We start from the raw sequence: 26746 nt of genomic DNA on the forward strand, positions 1-26746 counted from the left end.
GAGGTGGCTGCATAACATAATTCTTTAAATAAATAAATAATCATCATGCCTACAATAACTAATATCTCTGGCAAGCAATAATTGTGAAAAATGTTTTGACTGTGTTTAATTATCAGAGAAACAGGCTATTGATATGTAAAATGATTTATACACAGAATTAAAAACATTCCCTTCCTTTGGTTAGAACACTTCTTTGGTTCTTCTGTCAAAAGCAGCAATTCAATGGGCAACCCCAAAGCCCTGGGTGGCCACTGAATCATAATTTTTTTGCCATCCTCAGAACCCCCGAAGCCACTACTGTTGAAACATGATGGCAATGTTTCCAATTTCTGAATGAAAAATAGGGGCAAACTTTAACAATACTTCTGAGCTTTCACTAACAATAAATAAGCAGCCAAAAAAAGACATCCTCTCCCCAATTCATCCAACAAACCTTAGTCCCAATTGCATTTGTGATGAGACTCATTTACTTTGTACTGTTCAGTACTCTTCTGCACTACAAAGTGCAGCCCTAGATTATCAAACACTGCACACCTCTGTGCAAAGATGGCACAACAACCAGGATTCAGCCAGAAAAAGGTGGATGTGAATGTCAAACTCTTTCAGAAAACAGCCCTCAAACCAGCAACAAAACTTATTGCCTTGCTGATTCAAGGAATAAGTGAAAGCATTACTGCCAGTTAGGGATAGGAAATTTACAGATTATGCATAGAAGAGGGTTTTTGTAACGTACAATTTTTGCATGTATGCAATTGTGTAAAATAAATCTGCAAAATATTACTATATAGATACCAAAGTTCCTGAAGTATACACAGTAGATAATTAATATATTCAATATTTCAGTGTAAGTATAGCCATTTTTTTGTTTATACTATAGTACAACAAATCAAAACATTGTAGTTTAGGGTGTTTAAAATATTCTTACCCTAGGTTTCTGGAAGCACCAAGTGTCTACTCTCTGTTTGAAATTACTGTGCCGAAAGTAACTGATTCCCAAGCTAAACTTATTACTTTGGCTCAGAATACGTTTTTATTGAGTAACTGCAATGAATCTTCAAACAAAAATAGTTTGAAGATTCATTGCAGTTACGCAATAAAAACTTATAGTTTTGTAGAACAAAATGATGGTGGGCTAGTTCCCAGAGCTTTATTATTCTCTTGATGACAATTGTATAAAATGAGAGATTTTGCAAAGGGCAATTTGCAGGTAGAAATCTAAAACGGCATTTTATTACCTCACAACAAATTTTATTACCTCACAACAAATGTCAGTTCGCCCATTCCTGATGTAGAAAGTCCTACATCATTAAATACCACAGGAGTTTATTTGCAAAATACAAAATCCCACTATATTATAAAGCAAGAATTCTTACAGGCAATGGCTTGGCGACTCCTATTCTCACCATTCCCAGAGGTGCTCCTTTCAGGGCCTGCACAGCTTCTTCCAGACTACCATTTTCCAAGCTGGTCTCATTGACAAACATAAGCCTGTCCCCTGGGAGGAGCCTGCCATCTTGCTCAGCAACGCCCCCAGGAACAAGAGAGCGGATCACAATCACTGTATTTGCGGGGTCCACTGGGTCCTTATTGAAGGAGAAAAGAGGGGAACATGAAGGGAAAAAATGTTGACATGTATTTTTTATTTACTTTGTATTTATTTATTCATTTCCACAGCGCCCAACTCAACCAAGGAACTCTGGGCAGCCTACCCATTTTAAAAATTCAAAAAAATAATTAAAACAACTTAAAAAACATTCAAACTACAAAAAATCCACCAAAATAAATAAGTACAAACAGCAGCTGTGATGATTAATCCACTAATAGCAAAAAGCCAAGTAATAAGGCCCTTCACACATTCTGAGCCCCAGGCCCAGGTACATAGCCAGGTTTTTTAAAGCTTTGTGAAAGGCCAACAGGGTAGGGGGTTATTCTAATGTTCTGAGGGAGAATATTCCATAAGTCAGGGGCTACAGCAGAAAAAGCTTTTCTTTTAGTTCCTGGTAGCCAGCTCTCTTTGGCTGATAGGATCTGGAGCATTCCCAATCTATTGGATCTGAACAGAGATTTCAAACAATGGTATGGTTGTTGTTTTTTCCTGATCCTGCTTGCTTATAGAAAGATTCAGTTGTCAAGCCACTACTTATGAAAAATTAAAACCTAATTATACATTATGTAATCTTGCAGAAAGACTGCAGGAAGCAACATTAAAATCAACTTCTAGAATATAAATAAATTATTTGCATAAAGATGGCATTAGCAAACACATTTCAGAATCTGCTCCACATTTAAAATCTCCTCAAATTAGTGCAAAAAAGAGTTGAAAACCTGGCAGTATTGCACTGTTAGACATGTCTTTTTTAAAAAAACAAACTACAAAAGTACCTACTAATAAATACTATTACTTCTATTGCTTTCATTATAATAATTGCAGTAATAATGCATCTTGCTTTGTGATAATGCCCAGCACAGTCCCAATATTAATATTTTATGTGTTTGTTTGTGTTATTATCGGATCCATGGAATAAGTATCACTGTAAGATCATTTCTCTTCAAATTTCAGTTTCTCCTTAAAGAGAAAGACTGAGAAATATAATAGAGCATTAATGAAAGGTGACTTCGTAGTCATACCACACCTTTTCTCATCTAAGAAATCAGAAACTATCCCCAATTGAAGATGAGTACCTTGCAAAAGTATGAAGTTTTTGAAACGTATAAAATAAGTTTGACAAGTTTATTTAATGATGTAATTCTACTGGAACGTTTCATTTTTAAGGAGTTATTGGATTCAATGCATAAAGTACATTCTTATATTAGGGAATTCAGAAATTACCTGATAATCCAATATGCTAAAGCCAAGACCTCTGCTCCCTTTCTCCAGCTCAATTTGTTGTATTTCTGCCTCCCACATTGCCAGGGGAGATCCTTGTGCCTCTTCAGTATTCTGACTTAGGTCAGCTATTTCCAGCTTAGCATCCTCTGTCTCTGAAGCACAAAGGAGTCCACCAAGGTCTATATGAGACTGGAAAGTTAAATATGGTTACTTTTTAAAATAAAGCTAAGAAAAATTTAAATACGGATTGTCAATGAAACTGGAATAAATGGGAACTGCTATTTAAAGAGTCTAAAGCTTATCTATTTTTTAAATGAATTTTTAATTAAAGTTTTACAAAACACATAAAAACACAAGCTAGTTTCATTTTTTTAAGCGAAGCTAGATTCGCGTTAATGACTACGATTCACTTAACAACTGTAATGTAGGTAGGTAGGTAGGTAGGAAGGAAGGAAGGAAGGAAGGAAGGAAGGAAGGAAGGAAGGAAGGTAGGAAGGTAGGAAGGAAGGTAGGAAGGAAGGAAGGAAAAATGTAGAAAGAAAGGAAAAAGCAAAAAAAGAGAGAAGCTTCCAATTTCCTTTGCAGCAAATATAAGCACATTTACAAAATTCTCTTACTCCATGATTACAAATAAAAACCTTAGCTTTCTCTATATTTGGTTTTTTCTAATCATCAAAAACACCATAAATCGTAAGTACATTTTTATGTTTTATGTTTCATGCAAAAGGTCTATAGCAGATTTCCAATCAATTGTAATTGTGAAGTTTTTTTCCTTAAAGAGGTTGATTTAATAATCTCCACAAGCTCTATCATCTAAGAGTGTAAACTTTATGTAGAGATGTCTAAACATATATGACCATAATAACTTGACCAAAACTACATGAAAAATTTAAAAAAGGCTTTTAAATTAGATTTCCTCAACCCAGTTCTAGCCATCTGATCAAATTGTCTCAACTGGGGAAAAAAAATCTTATTACCTTACTCCATATTTATTTATTTGTTTAATTTATATAGCCACCAGTCTCACAAATAAGAGATTCTGGGTGGCATACAACAAAAGTAAACCAATAAATATCTAAAATCATTAAAGCATTTAAAAAAACAATAAAACAGATAAAACTAAATTAATAAATGAAGGTTAACAGTAATGGAGCCACTTCAGTAGTAGTTCAAATCTTTTCTTTGAATTCTCTACTGCAAGGAAGAATGGGGGTCTGTCAAGTTTCTCCTTCAGTGTATGAATCTTTATGTTGAATTACCTGCTCTAACATGTGGGTCTCATCCAATGCTGTCTCAATCACAGGTGGAACTGCACGACAACAGACCATTCTTACATTGATCGGAAGCTCTTTTAGAATATTGACAACATCCTTGTGATTCTCTCCAAGCAAAGATTCTCCATTTACCTGTCAATGAAAATAAGGACATTTATAGAAATAAGGAAAAGACAGAGAGTGAGAAAGAAATACATATATTTTCACACTGGACATAGGATTAACTAAAGTTATCATATTAAAAAAAGATACCACCTGGTTTCTCCACATTACAGGCGGTCCCCAATCACTTTTTGCAAACTTCTGACAATCAAAACCAAATGGGGGAAACCAGTTTCACTTAACAACCGTGTTACTAACTCACCAACTGCTGTGATTCGCTTAACAACTGTGGCAAGAAAAGTTGTAAAATGGGGCAAAACTCACTTAACAAATGTTTCACTTAGCAACAGCCATTTTGGGCTCAACTGCCGTCGTTAAATTGAAGACTACCTGCACAGAGACCAATAAAGTTAGAAGAAATAATACAGGGAGTCCTGGACTTACAACCATCCGTTTAGTGAACATTCAAAGTTACAACAGAGCTGAAAAAATAAAATGACCCCAGGGCTGGTTTTCACATTTGAGACGGCTGCGATATCCCCATGGTCACGTGCTCAAAATCTGGGCACTTGGCAAACTGGCATGTATTTATCACGTGATCACCATTTGTGAACCTTCCTAGACAGCTTCTGACAAGCAAAGTCAATGGGGAAAAAGCCAGATTCACTTAATGACCACATGATTCACTCAACAACTGCAATGATTCGCTTTAAAGCCTTGGCAAAAAAAAAAGTCATAAAATGGGGCAAAAATCGCCGAGTAACCTCCTTGCTTAGCAACAGAAGCTTTGGGCTCAGTTGTGGCCATAAGTATAACTTTGGCAGTCATTTAGAAAATGATTTTAAAAGTGAGTATTTATATAATCACTACCTTAGAACATGCTAACATATCGTAAATTTATACAGGCTATCTATTTTTTTCACAAATATATGAATATAGGTAGTCTTTGTCCTACAACAATTTTTTTAGTGACCATTCAATGTTTCACTGGCCCTGAAAAAACTGATTTAGGGCTGGTCCTTGCACTTACAACTGTTGCAGCAGCCCCAAGGTCACATGATCAAAATTTGGGAGTTGGCAATCGGCATGTAATTATGATAGTTGCAGGTCCTGGGGTCATGTGATCACCATTTGCAACGACCCCAGCTGCCTTCCGACAAGTAGAGTCAATGCAGAAAGCCGGATTCGCTTAACAACCGCATGATTCACTTAACAACTGTACTGGTTCACTTAAAAGCCACACCAACATTGGCCGCAACTCACTAACTGTCTCGCTTATCAGTGGAAATTCTGCTCCGAATTATTGCTGTAAGTCAAGGACTGGACTGGACTCCATGCTAAGAAAATATTAAAGTGAAAAAATCCCTCAGAATATCTTTTAAGAGAGCAGAGGTATAAGAAAGATTAATTCGTACTTCTAGCAATTCATCTCCACTGTACAATTTGCCACAACGTCCAACTGGCCCTTCAGGCAAAACAGACCGAATAAAATGATGTCCCACTGTAGCTTCTAAGCTAATCCCCAGTCCGCTGCTTTCATTAAATTTGTTCACATCCGCCACCTAGAAAGAAGAAAAATAAGAAGCCTCGTAACCAATAAACCAGTTGCTTAGAAAATTGCACCGAGATCCTATACAAAGGACCAGTAAATTTAAAAGCTGTTTTGCTACAGGTGCTCTACTTCTTAAGCTACAGGCTCATTTCTTTCAAACAACATCCATGTTCATTGATTTCTTACATCAAAACAAGATGGAATGACAATGTGAGCTGAAAAGGAGCATCCAGCTGTAACATCCTTTTTCCCATTTGCAAAGGGTAACAGATGCTGGTAGCTACAGCTGTCCCAGAGATGAAAGGTAGCCAGAGAGTCACAAATAAATGGAACAAATGAAACTATCAAAGGCTCCACACTTCTCATTACACCAGCTTTTGTGACCACCGTGGAACAATAGTTAGCAAATACAGTATTCGGAAACAGCAATGTTTCCAATTTGAAGAAAAAGAACTGGATTCTATATCTGACAATGCTCGTTGCCTCTGAAACAAGTCAAACGTTAACAGGACATGCACCTGGCAACATAATTCTCTATGGTTTACTAATCCCCAGGTGGGGAACAGTCAAAGAATAGGAACTGCATTTATGACTCTGCTGCAGAATTCTATTCAAAAGTTCCACATCCTTGCTACATCTTGGACTATTGCACACAAAAGTAGTTGCTTATACGTTCTAAAATGTGCTAAAAGAAGGCTGGCTAGATTCTCAATGAGAAGTAAAGTGTTAGCTAGGAAAACAGCTTTTATTGCATAAAAACACATTTTAAGGCCTATACACTAAAGGGTTACCAAGATGCTTCACATAAACCTCACTTTAAAGGAATAAAAGAGTCAGTTCGCAATCAATTTAAAAACAAATAATGAAAATAGAAGATCAGCAATTATTATCATAAATCGTAAGAGGGAAGAAAAACAAACCAGATACAAAAGAGAAAATGCAAACAATATGTTTAAATGCCAGTAAAAGTGGGGCAAAAGGTTTTCTTTAAAAAAATCAAGATCATCCAGCAATGACACTAGGGGTCAATAGCAGCAATACGAGAAAATATAGGCCCTAATTGTTAATTTTTGTATTACTTACCTGAATCTGAAAGCAGGCCAACATTAAAATTAGTGGCATTTATTTCTGGTAGATGAGTGTGAGATCAAACGAGAGGTCTTTTATTCCGAATATCAGCTATGTGTAAGAAATCTTCCTAAGGATTACACTAAATGTTGTATGTTGAAAGTGGGTAGATTTCCTAACAAGCTACATTGTTTTGCTTTCCAAATGTAGATTTCAGAACTCAACTGTAGCTCTACCCACATTTGAGAGATGTCATCAAGAAAAAATGCTACCCCAAGAAATGAAACTATGCACTGTTGACAACAAGGAGAATCAAAATATATAATAGACTCCAAAAGTTACTAAACAAATGCAAAAAAAAAGCTGTCAATACTTACTGATTAAATTAGTGAAAACTCCCAAGGAAGCAATATTTGATAAACTATTTGATCAAATTTAGGATTCATTTTCTGACTTCCTAAGATTATATAAAAGTTTTGTTTTACAGCATTTTTAGACTTTAAAAAACAACGCCCCTCCAAAGGAAGAACAGAGATAAAGCGTTTCTTTTTTTTAACAGCAAGCAAGTGAGTCCACCTACCACAACTTCATAATTTTTCCCCAAAATCTTCTGCCATTTGTTCAGCAACACTTCTTCTTCTAAGGATGTTAGCTGAATGTCTGCAAGATGTGACAATTATCCTAAGCAAAACTATGGCATTCTTATCTTTAGGTAGAAAATGAATTGCATTAGAATTTGTAAATGGGCATCTGATTTATTTAAAATGAGAAAGAAAATACTTTTCAATACATAGCATTTTAAGCATCTAAAAATGGAAAAGGGAAAAAAAAGGAGTTACAACCTACGTTTGGGTTTTTAAAATCCTTTTAAAGCTAGATGAATTCACTTGGGTTAAGTCACAAAAAGAACAGTTCCATTTTTAAACAGATTTTTCTAGACAATCTTTTATCACATATACCTTAATAAACTGTGAGCATTGTCCAGTATATTCGAAATTAAAACAGCGTAAGACTCAAACTATTCAATTTAGGCTTGCATTACTCAAGAGCTTCCTTTTATCCCTCTTCCAAAGAATTCTAATTGTCCTAGTCTAGCTTCCTGAATAACTGGATCTCTGTCTGGCTACACTCTGCTGCACCTTCTCCTTTCTGTGAATGCAGAAATCGCAGGCACGTTCTGCCTTTCCTTGGCACAACTGTTCTCTGAAATGCTGGTGCTGTTTATTCATCATCACTGTCTTAAACCCCTACACTCTACAAATGTAAGCAAAACAGGTTTTCGTGAATGAAATATTAACAATAAAAATAAGAACTAAAATTCAAAAGATAATGCAGAAAGCACTGCTAAGCTTATGAGTGGTTGTTTCCCAATTCTGAAAAATAATTGAAGGTCTTTTTTTTTTAACTTGTAAAACTACAGCTATCATTTCATAGTTCTCTCCAAGTAAATAATATGATGTATTCAGATTTATTAAAATCAATTGCAAAAAATTTTCAGTATACAATATTCCTTTCACATTTATTCAGAGGTTAAATCACATCAAGTTAAAAGAAACTTATTCTCAGATGGGAACATTTAGCATTGTAGTGCTTTTGATATCAATTTGCTTATATCTCAAAGTTTACATATACAAATAAATATATTGTTTAATATTTAAGAACTCAAGAAATGTTCTCTATAGTTAAGTTTTTGTTTTTGCTTTGAAACTATGACCTCTTTTTCAAAGGCTCCTACTGAAACATGGTCTCTAGAGGGCAGTGGAAGAACACATTTTCTGGAATCATTTGTACATTTATTTAAAAATTTGAGAAAGAAACATATTGTGAGTGTAATAATTTACCATTTTAAATCTGTTCCGGTTTATCTCTTACTACAATAACTGGAGCTTGTCAGATATGTATGGTGACCCAGCAAGTGCTTATGATATCCTCAAAACACTCATATGCTTAAAAATCCGAAGTAGGTGGAAACATGAGACTCACAGAATTTGAATAGTATCTCTTTAGCATGGCTTGATAAGCTACAATCAGCTATGCATATCACAAACTATACTTATTTAAAAATAAGATATAAACAAATGCGATAAACCACAGGTATAAGAATTGTGTGTATACAGTATATGGCTAACTTCAGTTATGAATTCTGCTTTATGCTACACTATATTTCCTAGTAAATTAAAACTGTGTTTGCCCAAATATTATCCTTAAGGCTTTTCATTGTAAATAAACAACCATGAAATATCTTCAGCAGTATGTTTTGTCATCTAATGATCATTACTTTTAATATCATCATTAATAAGTACTCTTTTTAGCTGCTGCCATTTTATGTTGAAAATTAAGTGTCATAATTATAACACTTGATATAGTATATGAAGCTGCATGCATACAAGAAATCAACATCGTGTACATTTATGTACATTGTCCACAGAGTTTAGCTAAGCCAAACACAAATAACTATTTTATAGCCTTTTCTTTGAATCTTTTAATTTCTCAATATCTTATCCACAGGTTTTGATAAACGTATGGAAAAGATACTTAGAGGTTAAAAAATTCAAAGGAAAGGCTATAAAAATAATTATTTGTGTTTATTTAGCTACAGGTCTGTGGACAATGTGCAGAAATGCCACTAAACAGAGGTGCATCATTACATTATTCTTCCAAGATGAAGAATTTCAAATATACATTTTCAAAAGCCAGAAGCAACTCTGCCAGGCAAGGAAAGACAAAAACTAGGAAGGCCGAGCATATTTATGAAGCAGAAAAAAATATTATTTATAACCTGTTTGTTGTATATTAGTATCTTCTTCAAAATGAACCTCACTGGGGCTGCATGACATTAATGGAGAATCCTGCTCCCTTTTGCAGCTTTCTATGAGGAAAAAAAAGAATATTCTGAGAAGCCCCATTTTCTGTGATAATACAGTTAAACCCCTTTTCCTGTTTCACCACTGTTAAAGACTCCTAGTTTCTTACCAGATTAAATTAAATTTGGTCCAGCAGTTAAGGCTCCATGCTAGAAAGCAAAGTTCTCTGTGAGAGTTCAAATCCTACCTTAGCCATGAAAGCCAGTAGGGTGACTTTGGGCCAACCTACCTCACAAAGTGGTTGTTATTGTCGGGAAAAATAGGAGGAGGAAGATATGTTGGATATGTTTGCTGCCTTAGGTTATTTGTATCAATAATAAAGGTGGGATGTTAACAAATGAGTAAATATAAATAAATAAAAACTAGGTTAGCGTGGATGTGTGTAAGCAAACAGTTAAAACGCTAAACATAAAATAAAAATTGGCAACAGCAAAAACGCCACAATCTTCTATATTATCCGAAAGGAGGAAAACATGGCCAAGTCAAATGGGGAAAATCTAACTGATATCACATAGATGGGTGATTCTACAGAGGCCTGAATTGGAAAAGTTGAACCACAGATTTTAGGGGTCAAAATAGAGAGAAATAATGAGCACCATGGAAGTAAATCTCTAAGACTTAAATTCCTTCGTTCACTGTTATTTTTGTTTTGTTTTTTTGTATTTTAATTTTTTTTTAGTTCTACCATAAAACATAAATCATGGAAACAATATTATTTGAAGATTATTTTATCTGTTATTCATGAAAGAAAAATCCACAAGACTCTTTTATTCGTCCTTCGGAGTATGCTTTTTCATTCCCCAACTGAGTCTGAAAAGTGGATTGAGAGGACGAATTTAAGCCACTTTGATTTAACCTCTGGAGAACAGAAAATAAAATTCAAGAAATGTGAAGCAAAGATAATTTTAATTGCCTGTATTTGTGCCAATATCCATTGTTTGGAAAACTGAATCCTTTTCAACAGCATCACTGAAGTCATTATGGGACTGAGCGTGGTTTTCCTGTTTCAGGCCTCCTCTTCGGACCAAAGTCAGACAGACTATTTGGCCAGTATGTCGCAAAACTTCCACTGCTTGCTGGTTGGTAAAACCTTGAAGATTGGTTCCATCCACCTATGGATTAAACATATGTCCATTTCTGACTAGTCACCATAGATCTGTCGAGACTGGAAAAACTGTTTTATTCCAAATGAGGCAAATCACATTTGCAAAATGTCTTGCTGTAATTTGATTTGGGGTTTGTTGTTATCTTGAATATAAGAATCCTATCTAAAAGTAGACAGCACAGATTCTGAAGAGAATGTCTGAATACTGTATGAAGGAGCTTTATAAAATTCAGTTTCAGTAAACTTAAAATAATGCATTCAAAAATTAAAAAAAATCTGTTCTCTATACCGGTAGTCCCCAACTGACGACCACAACGGGGACCAGAATTTCCGTGTTAAGCAAGGCAGTTAAGTGAGTTGAACTTTAATCATGTAAATGTGGGAAAGATATGATGATTGTTAGGTTTAAGCACCACTTGTAACTGACTTATTACAAAAGTTAAACGTGTGATTCTAAATAGAGGAATACCTATGTAGGCTGATGGGAATTGGGCAGAAAAGTTTAACTAGTCTACTGTTATTTTTGCTGTTCATCCATAAAATGATTTAAGATTCAGTTTACAAGCCATGCTATCAACATAGAACCTTCAGGTAAATCATTATTTATGTTCCTCAACTGTGGAAAGCAGATCATTGATCCTATCTCTGCTTTCATCAGTAACCAAGTCAAAGAAGAACATCTCTCCTGATCTGTCAGGTCCCCAAAGAAATATATTATTTCCCTATGCTTATTCCCGAGTCTATAAACCTTCTTTGGGGTGTGCCATTCTGTTGGGAGGTGGGATACCTTGGGGATGCTTTGCACTGTCTTGCTACCATGCCCTTCCCCCAGGAAAAGGAATGCATCACCCTTACGTATGCGCTTGGAGCCAGAAGGAAACGAAAGCGGGAGAGACCTTGAAGGGCGGGCACCTAAGAAGCCAGTTCCCAAACATTATGCCATCTGTGGATTGGCTGGAATTCAAATGAACACTGGGACCCTGGAGGGAGGAGTATTGAATATTGCTTTTAATATACTGCTTACGCGGGGTTTTTCCTCAGACCTCGCCTGCTATTACTAGCCCCTAATAAAAGTTCCTTTTGAGACAATGCCTGCTTCAAAAGTTCTGCTTTCTTGGGTGGCTTACATGAGGTAGGTCCTTACATAACCCCATGACTATTACATTTTCTCAAAAACCTCTTTGAGAGAATCCTCCACATTTTTCTCTCATCCAGGATCTCATAAAAATTTTGTGGCCGAAACATAGAGTTAGAAATGGCCTTTTCTTTATGACAGTCTAATTACTACTAACCCTCAGAATCAAAATACATAACTATATAAAACAAAGTGCTTTGGTTGTAAAAAAAATGCCCACCTCTGTTTTATAACCTTAGTAATTTTATTTTAATATTTTCCATATTTTACCTATTATTAATATGGTACCTGTAACATTTTAAGCTAAGCAGTCTCTAATTTTCCTGAAATAATTTTTAAAGAGTTAGGCATTATGTTTCACAGTTTGTGATCTACCTGTATAGAATTCAGACTAAGTAATTTCACTTAGAGATTTCAGTTGTGGGATCTTTTAAGAACTCTGGGACAGTCCTCACCAGTTGTTTGCTTTCAATCCATCAAGAATAAAGTGTAAATAATAGAAGGAAAAAAGGGATAACAGAATTCCTCCAAAGTTACTTACAGCAATAATTTGATCTCCAATATGGATTCTACCATCATGCTCAACTGCACTGTCTTTTGTGATGCTTTTTACAAAAATACCAGAAGGTTCTGTGATTTAAAAGTAAAATTGAAGTAATTAAAGGTATGTCTGAGTCATGTATGTGTAAAATTGTTATGACTTGAATCCATAAACTTAAACACAGCATATCAAGATCTGACTACAATAGTCTTTATGACTTCTAAGTACTTAAGCAGAAATATTACAACATAGTATTATTGAAGTTATCTTGCTCTAACCCAGGGGTGTCAAACTGCCGGCCCACAGGCCGGATGTGTCACCAGCAAACCGTGCTCACCCCATTGCTGGCAATGAGAAAAAACCTCCGATACGTCACGCAACGTCACGTGACGTCACGAGTTTGACATGTCTGCTCTAACCCAAAGATGGGGAACTATGGTTCTTTTATGACTTGTGGACTTCAACTCCCAGAATTCCTGAGCCACATAGAATTGCTGAGGAATTCTTGAAGTTGAAGTCCACAAGTCATAAAGAGGCCATAGTTCCCCACCTCTGCTCTAACCCAATATATTTACTCTAAGAGATAAAATTATATTTTAGCATACAGGTTTATATATAAGTCAACTGCTGCTAGATTTTAAACTGATGCATGTATCTTTGTTTTAATTATAGCGCACATGACTATGCTGTAAATATAATAAGCCTAAGACTATTAATTAAAGTAGAAGTTTGACTTCCAAATGAAGCACATTTAAACAATTCTAACATCAAGTTCTGAATCCAATGAAAGAAAATATGTTGCATTCAATGAATGCCTTTAATTATTTCAAACTATTCCAGACTATAAATCTATTGTAAAATAAAATATATTTTGAAATGAAATCCATATATAACATTTTTCTTGCAAAGTGATTACTTTACATATTGTGTGTGGTACTTTTAAACATCTGGACTGACTCAACCAAAAGCAAATGGACTTTGGTGTTAGAAAAAAAATAGTTAATTTTTCAAGCAGAATTAATTCTAACCATACCTGATGTTTTATCCCCAATGTAACCAGCAATTGTTATTCCTAACCCTTGAGAATTTTTTGCAAGCTCCACATCAAATGTGTTCCCATCTTCAACATTTTCAATTGATGTATCTTCCAATTTCTTAAAGAAAAAGACATGTATTTATTCTCCATGGAAGAAGTTCTTACGGGGAACAAAAATAACTTATTCTATTTCTCATCCTAATATTTTAGCACTTAATTCTAAACATAACACACAGTACTTCTTGCCAGAATGTGACTCAGATGTTGGTTTCATACACTCCAATATAATTAGTGAACCTTTAATAGAGTTAACATTATTTGTTATGATAAGAGATCCTCAGGGGATTTTTCTTAAGGTGTTTTTCTGTGTGACTCTGTATCAAGTTTGGAAATCCAGGGTTTTGTGATTTTTGAGGTTTGGGGAGACGTTATGCTTGAGTTTCACAGAAATCATTTCTAGAAAATTGTAAAACAAAGTAAAGATCAAAATTTAAAGAAATGGAAAATTATCTTAAAATGGGTAATTGCCAAATGAATGCATCCCATGAAAAGACAGTAAAATATTACATTTCACTTTTATCTACTAATACAGCAATTCGGGAAAGAAACGCATATATTCAAACTAGTTTCCAGAAAGGACATAGTTAATTGGAAGGAATGATTCAATTATTCAAATCCATTCTTCCTGAACTCTGCAGTGAAAAGGTTGTAAAATAAAATAAAGGGGTATAAATTATGCTTCTGACAGAAAGACATGAACACATATTTCTGCAGAAGTATAATTTTTACCTTATCTCTTTTACTTCGCTGTCACTCTTTCAAGCACTTCATTCTGCTGAATATAATCCAGTTAGCTGAAGTTTCCTGCTGAACTGTGTTTACATTCTTAAGACACTAAAACTTGCTTCAGTTGATACAGAAATATGTTGGCACTTGCACCTCCTGATCTGTGTTTTCACACAGCAACTCCCTACTTTAGCTTTTATTTTGTACATCCGTTTAGCCAGTAAGGATCCAACTCTAGACCACTATTGAAATGGAAAAATAACATTGCCCTTGCTCGGGGAATCCAGAAAAACCACGTGTTTTCAGAATCTGCTCCTTGAGTGTGGAGTTAGTCCAAGGCATAGCTTGGACTTGAAAGCAGGCCCATTAAAATCAATGCCAAACTCCCTTCAGCCACACATTCATCCTTGGCATATTTTCAAAATGTTGGAAGGGAAGAGTCACTGGGTGAGATGGGGGGGGGCTATAAAAATGTGATCAAATAAATAATAAAGAGCACAGGAGGTTTTTGGTAAACAAGGTTACTTGCAACGAGATTCCTTTTCAGGCAGCAGCAGAACACAAGCAAAGAAAATAATACACCAGCCCAAACGAAGAACACTATGAAATAAAGAGGGCAGCTGTGTAGCTGCCACCTAACTAGCAAGTTGTGGCAACTGACTTAGGTGAAGAGCTACAGCCGGGCACCGGCTGGCACAGAGAGGTGCCCAGCGGTGGATGCTAGGGAGGAGGAAGAAAGTGGAAGAATAATAATCCAGATGAACCCAAAGGGCTGCGGCAGAGCAAAGGGAAAATGCTATGACACAGTTAAGCTGCTATTAGAGCGCTATTCAAGTGGCACATTGAAATTAGCAGGTCAGCAATGATGGGCAGGCAGGCAGGAAGACTATGAATAAATGTTATGAACCTCTGTCTACTGTCAGTCCTATTTCTTTAACATCAGTTACATGTTGTTATTACCTTGTTCTCCATCATACACGTTTGCACTGGTGTACAAGGGGCTGCTGTTGATGGAGTGGTCTCCTCAATTAGACCTCTGGCTATCACCAACTTGACTCGGTTTCCACACTGCCTCAGGACTTGTGCCACCTGCTCACCGCTGATTCCGGTCAAGTCTGTATCACCAATTTTCAAAATATGGTCTCCACTGCACAATCTACCATGCTAGACGAGCAAACATTCAATTGTTTAAAAAAACTACACACAGAGGTGTCTTAGAAAAATGCAAGAGTTTTACCTATAGCCTATTTTAGTTTTGGAGTTTTGTTTTTTGTTTTGCTTTTCCTACTGCTTTAATAGACAGCGTTACTTTAACCTTTTATCATATGCTGTTTATGTGACCCCTGATAAAAATGTATTTTACATCAATAAATGTGTCAAAATGTTTTATGGTTCTAACTAATATGTTTAGCATTGCTTATGTTCAAAAGTTATGCATCATACCTACTCAAAAGACACACCTAAATTTAGCATAGTTTCCCCCCCAAAATGAAGAATGGACAGAAAAATACTGAAAACATAAAAATACCCTGTACAAAATCCCTCATTCCCACCTTAACAGCCTAGGATTATCAAATTTACCTGAAACCAACCAAATCAATTCCATCCCTTGTCAATAAATCTGTTCACGCAACTCATGTGTATATGCATAAACACTCTGGCCAGAAACCATAGCCAAAAAAGGGAAGGGCAAGGGTAGGACACCCCCAGCATGGCAACCTAATTATTAAATCAAAAATTACTGTCTAAAATTGCTTGTAAACATCCCCATTTAGAAAATGGATTTATCTCCTATCTGCTTATCCACATCTATATTATTCTCATATATATATCTCCTTTAAACAGAATCACAGAGGAAGAAAAAAACAAGGTGGGGATGGCAAGGCTGGAAGAAAAGGGGACTGTTTTCCATGTGTGAAGGGCAAATGTGTGTAGTTTAAGCTCTGCTGTCACATCTGCCTCACCCAGAGTAAAGACTGTGTTCAAAAATATCTCAAATACAGGGATAAAAGAAGTTCTCCATAAAGGAACTCCACTACCTGCTTTTCTGTGGTTCTCATTCTCAGACAAAACCAGCTTCCTATTTCCATAGAAAAACTATACTCATTAGTGATAGCGGTTCAGAAGCAAAGCTTAGCATTATAAATTTGGCTGGGGTTTCAAGCCATGGCTATGGGGATCATTTGTTGGCAAAAGATAACATTCAAGATGTTTTCCCTCGCTGAATATTAGCATTCCATTCTTTCTATTTCAAGGAAATAAAGGTATTTATTAAATGGTAATGAGTACTTATCATGCAGTAACTCTATTAAAGAAGAATATATTGTGTACCCGATCAGCTACTCCGCCTGGAAGGATGGTTTTAACTATCACCCCAGTTGATTTTCCTCCTACTATTCCAAATCCCAGACCGGATCCATCGTTCACCAACTCAATGGTCTCCACATGCTGCCAATGTACCTTTAAGACAAATCTTACCATTAGTTTCAGTTTTTAAAGCAACCTCTAAAGCTATTCCATCAGGTTTATATTTTCCCCATATACAGTATTCTCTTTTATATAGCTATTCCAAACAATGTTCGTGAATCATCAAAAGGACCTTTTTGTGTTCTATATTTTGAGTGGTTTTACTGGCAAATTACAGTGTTTAACACCTTAGTGAATAAATTATTTTGGGCATGAAAGATAAAAACCTTATGCTTGCTTTCCCCAGGTATTCATTCATTCAGGTGCACTGACTGAGTGCAACCCATTTCTACTCAACTCATATAAAGTGTGGTGATTCCATACTACGCATAAAATGGTAAATCTGATACACAGGTAGGGTCTCAATGGGCATCAGACTGAGGCGCTCATCACTGTTTTTGTCTTCCCTCACCCCTCCTCAATCTGCATCATGAAGGCTCTTCCTTATTATCTGGCTTTCATCAAAGGACACTGCTTATCATTTAGGACGTAAGTATATTAAAAACAGCCATGCGGACTTAAGCCAAGGACTCTCTTAATCCAACATTTTGCTCACACAATGGCCAACCAGATGCCTCTCAGATGCTCACAGGTAGGAGATAAAAGCATATCATTTTCCCATCATTGTTCCCCTGAAAATGTGTTTCGGAGGTAAGCTCTGGTTTGACTAGAGCAGAGATGGTGAACCTTTTAGAGACCGAGTGCCCAAAAACTGGCCCCGCCCCACCCCCTGCCCCACCCCCTGCCCCGCCCCCACCTGCCCGCAGGGCCACTCACCGCCTCCAGGGCCCACCGCAGATTGCCCAGGCAGACCAGCAGCGCCATGGCGACCACGCCCTCTGCCCGCACCCCACAGCATCAACTGTGCGGGATGGGGCATGAAGGCAGCGTCTTGTCTACACTGCCTGGCTGCCATGTCCTTGACTGCCCTGCTCCGTGTGGGCCACGCTCGGGGGCGACTCTCCTCCAGGGGGGCTGCTGGTGAGGAGGGGGTCATGGAGGGAGGCGAGGCTGGAGCGACACCTCTCTGTGTGCCCACAGAGAGGGCTCCGAGTGCCGGCTCTGGCACGCGTGCCACAGGTTCGCCACCACTGGACTAGAGGAACCAATGAGTACGCGAGACTAATAGCCCTGTCACCCAATTTGCTTTTAAAGCCATTAGTACGTTTTGTGGCAATTAAGTCCACAGGTTTATAATGTGCTAAGAACTGATGGAGAGACATTTTATACAATACAGAACGCCTTATGTACATGATACAGTCTCGTGTGCATCACCACCAAATTGGATTTATTTTTGGTAGCTGAAGCATAAGTTATAGTGTACATTAAAACTGTTTGAACTATTTCCTGCACTCTTTTCTATACACTGAAAACAGAACTGTGAGTGTAAGAAGCTTTCTATGGAATTGCAACTTTACACAATGGCTAACATTCAGCAACATGTTGCAGAGACCTGCACCAACCTAAGCCACGAGAAAAAAAAAGACAAACTTGTTTTCAGTGTCTACTCACGGGATTTGAATTGGCTGAAATTGTACTAGCAGCTGACGGAGATCGAGAAATTACAGGGCTGATGAGCTGAGGCAAAGAACCCCTTGCCACAACTAGCTGGACACTATCTTTGGCTTTCTGTAGGATGCCGATAGCCTGTTGATGTGTTATGGTCTGATCAAGGGCTTGCCCATTAATAGCAAGAATTTGATCTGCTTCCTGCAATCTGCCATCCCTGTTGTGGTCAAATAAAAAGCAAAAATTGTAATAAGCATCGTCACTGGTATTGCTATCGTTATTTGACAGCTTCTCCAAAGTACTGTAGGTTTTTTTTTTAATCCAGTTTTTTTATTTCTCCCAATGCACATTTTTGTTTTTAGAAAAAAAATTTCTTTGCAGTTTTGCTACAGGCATCTTTTCTGGTCCCTTCTTGAAGAGCTTCCTTTGAAGCTGATCCACAGACCCTGTCTCCCAGCTTCACCCCAGAGCTACTTTCTCCCTTCTTGCACCACAATCCGAAACTAAGCATATTATTTGTCGGTTGTTTGTTATTGCCTGGGAACTTTATTCTTGACTGTGAACCTGCTGGGTAAAAACACCAAGGGTTTTGCTATATTCACCCTGAAAAGTGTTGAATATTCATCAACCCACAATTTACTTACCAAACGTATTCATAAATGGGGGAGGAGAAACTATTAAACAATAACAACCAGAAAAGGATCCTAATTACAAAGGCAATTTTACAAAATGGACTCACACTTTAACTAAGGAGAGTATTTTTTTTTCTCATATAATCACATGTAGTAACGCTTTCTCAAACTTCTATCAAAGTAGTCTGAGAAAAAGCAGCTATGGATCTCATCTGTACTAATATGTTACAATTAGTAAAAGAAGTCAATCTATATACTAGTGATATAGATTTTTTTAACATACCGACTTAATTTAGATTCAGACCAGAATATTATGGTATTCAGATAACATTTCTCAATATTTTTGTTAGTTCCTAGCCAAAAAAAAAAATTCTATGTACTGTATCAGAAAAATGAGTGTATAAAAATGTTGATATTACAGAAAGTTGTCAGTGAAAATAAACGCACTTTTGCATGATTTAAATGTTTAGCCCGATGTAGATTTTTTTAAACAGACTTCTAAGTAAAACTGAACTAGATCAGAGAAAGGCTGATTGGCAATACTTAAGTCAAATTTTATCTGTATAAAACATATTGAGCATAAACAAATTGAAATAAGCCTTCCTTTCAACCCAATTTTTTTATTTATGTTATCTGTTGTTTATAGAGTTTGTATACTGCAATGAAAGTCAAATGTTTGCAAGTCTGTGCTTTTTTTTTTCAGCAGAATATTACACAAAACAGGCATAGCATCCAGACTGGATTAACTTACATTTATCTCCCAAAAGAGAGTTGGCTACCATAGAGAATGTCAACAGCCAACTGCTTACCAACACAAGGAGGGAAGAGAAACAAACAAGCACATCACCTCCCTTAATCCCATGATGCATGTCCAAACTTAGCCTGCTGAGCAGGGGGAAGACAGAGGTTATGTGCCCTTTGTGCATGCTCCTGGGTCCTGCCGATTTTGAGATTTATGATATGTTTAAATGCAATGAGTATTCAAAAGCACTCTGAAAATTCTAAATTCACCAGGATGAAAGAGCACATAAAAAATGTAGAAAAGCTGTTATGAGTGTAGAAGAGCTGTGGTGATGCAGTGGTTAGAATGTAGTATTGCAGGCTAACTCACTGCTCACTGCCAGGAGTTTGATCCTGACCACTCAAGGTTGACTCAGCCTTCCCTCCTTCTGAGGTGGGTAAAATTAGGACTCAGATTGTTGGGGGCAATATGCTGACTCTGTAAATCACTTAGAGAGGGCTGTAGAGCACTGTGAAGCAGTATTTAAGTCTAAGTGCTATTGCTTTGTACATGCATACCTAACCTTTGCAAGCTTTTTCCCTGAAGATTTTCAATTGTGCTAAAGTGCTTTGGTTTGATTGGTTGGTTGCTTCAATGTTGGCTTTAATTGAATTTTTGATTATGAATGCATCCAAAAAACCAAAAAGAATACCTTAGTTAGTTGGCATGCTGAGTATTTGATGCTCAGCACTGCTTACTGTGCATTTAAAGAGAGAAAGAGAGAGACCATACCATACTAGTAACCTCTCATCAAATTTCTTTCAATAAAGATATACTTAAATTTAGGAAGACAATAAGGATAGGGATAAAACAAATGCTTCAAATAAATAAAGTAAATAAATAAAGTCTCTCCCCCCCCACCCCAAATTCTTCCCCAAAGTTGGCTCATTGCTGGCATTCAGCAGAGTCCTACCTATTCTTGTGAATCTTGGCTTAAAAAAAGAAAAGAATTATTTCCTATGGCTGAAACCCTCAAAAGTGTATTGAGGCTTTTTTTAAAAAAATGACAAACTGGTTCAAGATTTGTTTCGTTAAAATGTATGCAACTCAAAATGTTTTGTGGATCATTCTAGGGAGACGTTGTCCTTCGAGCTCAAACCAAACACATTTATCAATTCGTACATTTCATAAAAATAATTATTTAAAGCATACATTTCAAAATTTAAACACTGTTTATGTTTACAATCCAGCTGAAAGCTGCCATTTATACATCTCTTTCATTGTACAGCTTACAGGCAACTCTCACCTTTGTGCCACGCTTCCATCTTGAATCTCCTGCACAAATATACCAAGTTCACCTCTATATTCACTCTTCAGGCCAACTACGCTAAAACCAAGACCACCACTTGGAGATTTTACAAGTTCTATCGTCTCAACAGGTCGACCCTAGTAGCAAAAACAATGGGGGAAAGCCACTTTGAAACAAACTCAAAAACGCGCTGATTCCAAAAGGTTCACTTAATATTTGTATATTAATGAAGAAAGAAAACAATCAAGCAACATACATCCAGTATAGACATTAAAATGTGTCTTTGACAAAGCGCTATGGTTAAAAAAACCAGGATCATTAATTGTTTGGAAACCCTACATGGGTATAGGAAATTCTTGACTATAAATGGATATCTTCTATGAATGGAGGGTGACAGGAGAAGGTAATGTCAACTCACTCAACCCTGCTGCCTCTGCAAATTTTATTTAATTTTATTTATTTATTTATTAAATGTTATGCCGCCCACCTCCTCTATACGGTGACAGATGGAAACACTATCCCTGATTTTAATAAACATATGAAGAGAACTCAAGTTTCATATTTAATAATAGAGGAAATTGTTGTTAACCCAAGAGAGGAAATGAAAGTCTTTGAAAAAAATCAATTAGATGTTCCCAATCATTTAACCGAGATTTAATTTAAATAAAATTTACCTGTGCCATATTTCTGATCAGTAATTCAAATTCATCGCTTGCAAGCTTCCCATTAATCTGAGGCGTGATCGACTGGAGAACAATTCCTAGCCCACTAGAAGGGCTACTGTTCTCTTGAGCCATCAAGTAGGAGTCATTGTGTAGTGAGGAGCCCACAACACTACCATGAGGGGAAAGCTGTAGGTGCTCACCAGATGAGGAGATGGAAGGTGCAAGGTTTACCTGAAAGTTGTTTATAACATTTTTTAAAATTTAAGAGCACAAAAAATACAGTTACAGTACAAAAAGAACAAAACCAACAAAAACAATAGCCATAGGTAGCATTAGGTAGCATTAAGAGTAAACAATCCTTTAGATTTAATTATTTTATAGGAAGATCAATAAGGAATTACATATTTCCTTCAATGTCAGGGACAGTTCGGTTGCATACAGCTACAAGACCCAACTACATCCTCACAATAGCACAAAATAACAATAATGTATGCAAGTGGTCCTCAACTTAGGACCACAACCGAGCCCAAAATGTATGTTCTTAAGCAAGACAGTTAAGTGAGGTCTTCCCCATTTTAGGATTTATTTTTTTTTGCCACAGTTATTAAGTGAATCACGGCAGTTGTTAAATTAGTAACGTGGTGGTTAAATGAATCTGGCTTCCGCGTTGACTTTGCTTGTCAGAAAGTCGCAAAAGGTGGTCATGTGATCCTGGGACACTATAATACATGCCAGTTGCCAAGGGTCTGAATTTTGATCATGTGACCATGAAGTTGCTGCAACACTTGTGTGAAAACCAGTCACCTCACTTTTTTCACTTGCCAATGTAACTTCAAAGGATCACTAAACGAATGGCTGTAACTCGAGGACTACCCGTCATCTAACCCATTCTTTTTCCTTTCTAAAAACACACTTTTGGTAGCTTCATCTTTTGACTGCACTTGTCCCACTGCTTTCAGCAAGACAAATTATGTGCTGAAATGAATAAGATTTAGAATGTTTAACTGAGCGATACCAATGATATTGGAGACTATCGTATCAGAAAAAAGATCAAAACCAATAAAATATCTGTGTTGATAGATCACACAGTCTGGGGAGATCTTCTGGCTGCATTTCTCATCAGATAGACCAGTGGTTCTCAACCTGTGGGTCGGGACCCCATTTGGGGTCAATCGACCATTTCACGGGGGTCGCCAAGCAAGGCTGTCCGCCATTTTTTTTGTCCGCCATTTTTCCCCCTTTTCCGGCGGGTGCCTTACCTCCCTTGGGCTGGGCCAGCTGGTGGTCGGCCTGTTCCATCTCTGCCGCTTGCCAGCTACACCTCGGCCGGCGCAGGGGGCGGAACCATGCATGCGCGGCGCTCCCGGGCAGGGAAAGTCCTCGACTTACGACCGGTTGGGTAGTCCTCGACTTACGACCGGTTTAGTCCTCGACTTATGACCGGTTGGGGTCGCGGCATTAAAAAGGTTGAGAACCACTGAGATAGACTAATTTATTAAGAAGCAAGTCAGGCTTCACGCTTTTAGAATTTATTGTCCTTGAAGTTCGTCTAACAGATTATTCTCTCCTTTCTTGGAAGACACAATGTAAAGAAAGAAACTGATTTAGCAAGAAACACTGCTGTCTCTCAAAAATTGAAAAGGCAAAGGAAAGGCTTCCTGTTGTAACTTGATATTACTTACGAAAGAAAAGAACAGAATCTTAATTCATATTCACTCCATTCAAAATTGTTAAGATTTAATTAGGTTTTTAAAAGGCTTTAGTACACACTGTAGCAGACTTTTGATGTATTACTGACTACTAATTCATCTATACTAATTGATAGTGGCACTCCACTCTAATAATCATCGTTTTTAAACCTAATTAAAGAAAATGACTTGCATGTACAAAAAAGGATTGATTAGGCATGAAAGATAATATCAGACAAAGAGGCTTGATAGCTCCTACTCAATTTTGCAGCTAGGGAAGATGGCCTGCAATAATTGAAACAGAAAGTGGGTTTTATTGATTAATGGGTTATCTTAAAAAATCATCTACCTGTGAAAAGCCAAATCATCAGAAATCCCAAATAAAAAAAATGTTTCTTAGTTGTGATGGAGAAATACTTGAGATTTTACAAGGAGGATCTTCAGGATCACAAGAACAAATCATTTAAAACTAAACAAAGTAAAACCCCACCAATTCATTGCAAGCATTAAATGTAACTTCAGATATTTGGGCGCCCAACACAAGGAAGAATGTGATGCTTTGAAAAATCCAAGCAAGTAAAAAAAAAAAGGTCAACAGAAGTCAAGATAGCCATTATCAATGTTGGCAGAAGGTTGAACTTACAAAATCTCAAGTATGGAAGGTGTTTTGTTTTGTGACTTTAAGTCAATCTTGACTTCTGACAATTGCCTAGAAAAGTCCCTGCGCTTTTCTTGGCAATGTTTTTCTCTAGGGCTGAGAGAAAGTGATTGGCCCAAAGTCATACAGCTGACTTTGTGCCTATGGGACGACTAGAACTCAGTCTTCCAGCTCACAGCCTGGTGTCTTTAACTAAACTTAAATATATCATCAACAGAATCAGCATCACCTTTCATCAAATTGGATCTCATAGAAAATGTTACTGACAAATACTGTATTGGGGAAACGCTACCTGCTGGGCCAGGAAGAGCCAGAAGCAATGGAATGAATGAACAACAGCAAAAATCTACATCACAAATACAGTATAAATTTGCAATAATTTAATATAGGCTATAGTGTAACAGCTTAATATCACGGAGCAAAATATTCTTGTACAAAATATGCTTACTGATTTGCTACATTTTCTCTAACATATTCTGGGAGGATCCAGGTGCAGTAAAATCAATGACTATTACGTCCTACTGATTTCAGTGCGTCAACATAAACTATAACTAGATCCATTGCATTCTATGAACCTTACTTCCTCAATTGCCTTCCAAGGGCACCTAAGCTAAGAATTAGCCCTTCAAGGGTAGTTCACAGTTTCCAATCCTAAAGTAGTCACAAGCTTGGTTTTTGAGTGAATCTTAGTTAATGTTGTTTATATGTTATAATAGTTTACTTATTTTTATTTCTAATTATTAATATGATGTTATAATTATTGTGTTTAATACTAGTATATTTGCTTAAAAGAGAGTTAAAGGATGTTACAGATTTGTTATTTTAATAGCTGATTAATGTTAGATAAAGTATGATTATTGTATTGTTAACCCTGTGACAGGCTCTGGGAAGTGGGGGGGAAGGGTGGGTTTTGGGGAGGGGGGAATTATATTGTAAAACTTTTATAAAATTTTCAATTAAAAAAAACATAAACTATAACTAGATCCATTGCATTCTATGAACCTTATTTCCTCAATTGCCTTCCAAGGGCACCTAAGCTAAGAATTAGCCCTTCAAGGGTAAGTTACAGTTTCCAATCCTAAAGTAGTCACAAGCTTTTACAGCTGTATAAAGACAAAGAACCACAAGTAGTCCTTGGTTAACACTGGTAATAAGGACCAAAATTTCAGCCACTAAGCTGAAGGAAGATGTCACGTGACTACACTGCATAAAAACGGCAATCTTGACACTTCATATTGCTGTCATTAAGCAAAGATTGTGAATCATTGAGTCACTGAGAACCTCCTTGCATCTTCCAGCTGGCTTCAATAAACAAAGTCAGTGGGAAGCTGGCAGGAAGTTCCATGTTCCAAGGTGGCTTGCAAGATGGCCAGGGGACAGGTAAGATGTGAGAGGGTTACCTCCACTAACACTAGAACCAACTGCTTGGTGCTGTAGTGTTTGTGTTTTGTAGGTCTTTCACTACAATTATTTCTTAGAGAAGTACAATATCAATCGTGTGACTACAATATTTCTGCATATATAATACAGGCCAAGGAATTCACTGTTAAAAGTACACAAATAGGACCAAACATGGTTCATTGATGCAGTAATATTTCCACTTTTTTTTGCAAAACTGAATTCAAATGCACATTTCCAGAAATGTGGAAGTCACCGCCTTCAATTGGATGGAAATGTTTCTTGGTCTTGTGTATATATAATAGCCAATTGTGATGCTATTTAAAGATGCACTGGAGTATTTTCATCTTACTATTAGAACTGAGGGGTTCTTGGTGCTTTCTGAGTTTGGTTGTCTTCTTGCAGACGTTTCGTTACTCAAACTAGGTAACATCATCAGTGCTGTTGCTGCTGCTGAGCACTGATGATGTCACTTAGTTTGGGTAATGAAACTTCTGCAAGAAGACAACCAAGCTCAGAGACAATCAAGGAGCCCTTATTTCATCCCTGAGCTACAAATATTCTCCTTTATTGACACTATTAGAACATTTGTACGACAGTCCTTATCACTGGGCCTACTCTGCTTTTGGAATATGATTTTAATAGCACAATAATAATTTTAGGATCTTTGCAAAAAAAATGCTTTACACTTATAAGTCATTTTTTTCATTTCATATGAACTGTTTCTCTGCTCAGTAATTCAGCTACCATAATTCCATCAAGAGGTAGGTAGTAAAGTGATTATGTATGCTCCATATAAAAGAAGCGTTGCTTTGTTCTATAAATTGCCTTATGTTAATTTGCTACAATCACCTTTCCTTTTCCTGTATATTAACATCTGCAATATTGGCACTATTTGGCAGGGAACAAATAAAAGTAGTCTCTGATGCCACTACATATGATAAAAACATACATTTTGGCATTACATTTAAACTTTCATGGCAATCAGATGACACTTCAGTACTTAGTTTGCAATTTATCTATTTTTTAAAAAATCTACCTCAATTGCATTTACATTATGTAAGCAGTTTAGGCTAAAAAAAAATTCAAAGTTGGTGGCATTTGTTTTTTAAATTCTGAGCTTTAGTTGCACAAAGAGGGAAAGAGAAAACATAGGGCAGGAAGAAAGATCACATTTACACTTTCTTACCATATGTGACAGACATTGAAGGCTTTGTAAAGCATTCAATTATACAAAGACATGCAACAATTCAGATTTAATAACTGCATTCCGTTCACTTCAGCACATTCTAGGTGGGCGTTGCAGCCACACTATTATGTGAAGAACAGGAATTCAGATTAGCTTTCTTTTTCTCCTTCTCCCCAATGTGTTTTCTTTCACAATTTCAGTGCCAATTTTAACATCCT

The 26746-nt window shown here is 36.8% G+C and overlaps 1 protein-coding gene across 1 annotated transcript in view; it reads right to left on the bottom strand.

Moving 5' to 3' along the window:
• MPDZ (multiple PDZ domain crumbs cell polarity complex component) overlaps window positions 1-26746 on the bottom strand; it is an 83238-nt gene that overhangs the window by 51921 nt on the left and 4571 nt on the right. Inside the window, exons 3-16 of the mRNA XM_029284300.1 lie at window positions 21605-21826; window positions 20928-21067; window positions 18272-18485; window positions 16625-16753; window positions 15254-15457; window positions 13505-13625; window positions 12472-12560; window positions 10604-10802; window positions 9606-9695; window positions 7407-7486; window positions 5622-5768; window positions 4090-4236; window positions 2831-3019; window positions 1374-1583 (exon numbers count right to left, since the gene is read on the bottom strand). Coding sequence (XP_029140133.1) covers window positions 1374-1583; window positions 2831-3019; window positions 4090-4236; window positions 5622-5768; window positions 7407-7486; window positions 9606-9695; window positions 10604-10802; window positions 12472-12560; window positions 13505-13625; window positions 15254-15457; window positions 16625-16753; window positions 18272-18485; window positions 20928-21067; window positions 21605-21826 — 2181 coding nt within the window. The remainder of the gene's footprint in view (window positions 1-1373; window positions 1584-2830; window positions 3020-4089; window positions 4237-5621; window positions 5769-7406; window positions 7487-9605; window positions 9696-10603; window positions 10803-12471; window positions 12561-13504; window positions 13626-15253; window positions 15458-16624; window positions 16754-18271; window positions 18486-20927; window positions 21068-21604; window positions 21827-26746) is intronic.

Source organism: Protobothrops mucrosquamatus, unplaced genomic scaffold, assembly GCF_001527695.2.
Source record: "Protobothrops mucrosquamatus isolate PMUCROS unplaced genomic scaffold, P.Mucros_1.0 scaffold504, whole genome shotgun sequence".
NCBI classification, from domain to species: domain Eukaryota; kingdom Metazoa; phylum Chordata; class Lepidosauria; order Squamata; family Viperidae; genus Protobothrops; species Protobothrops mucrosquamatus.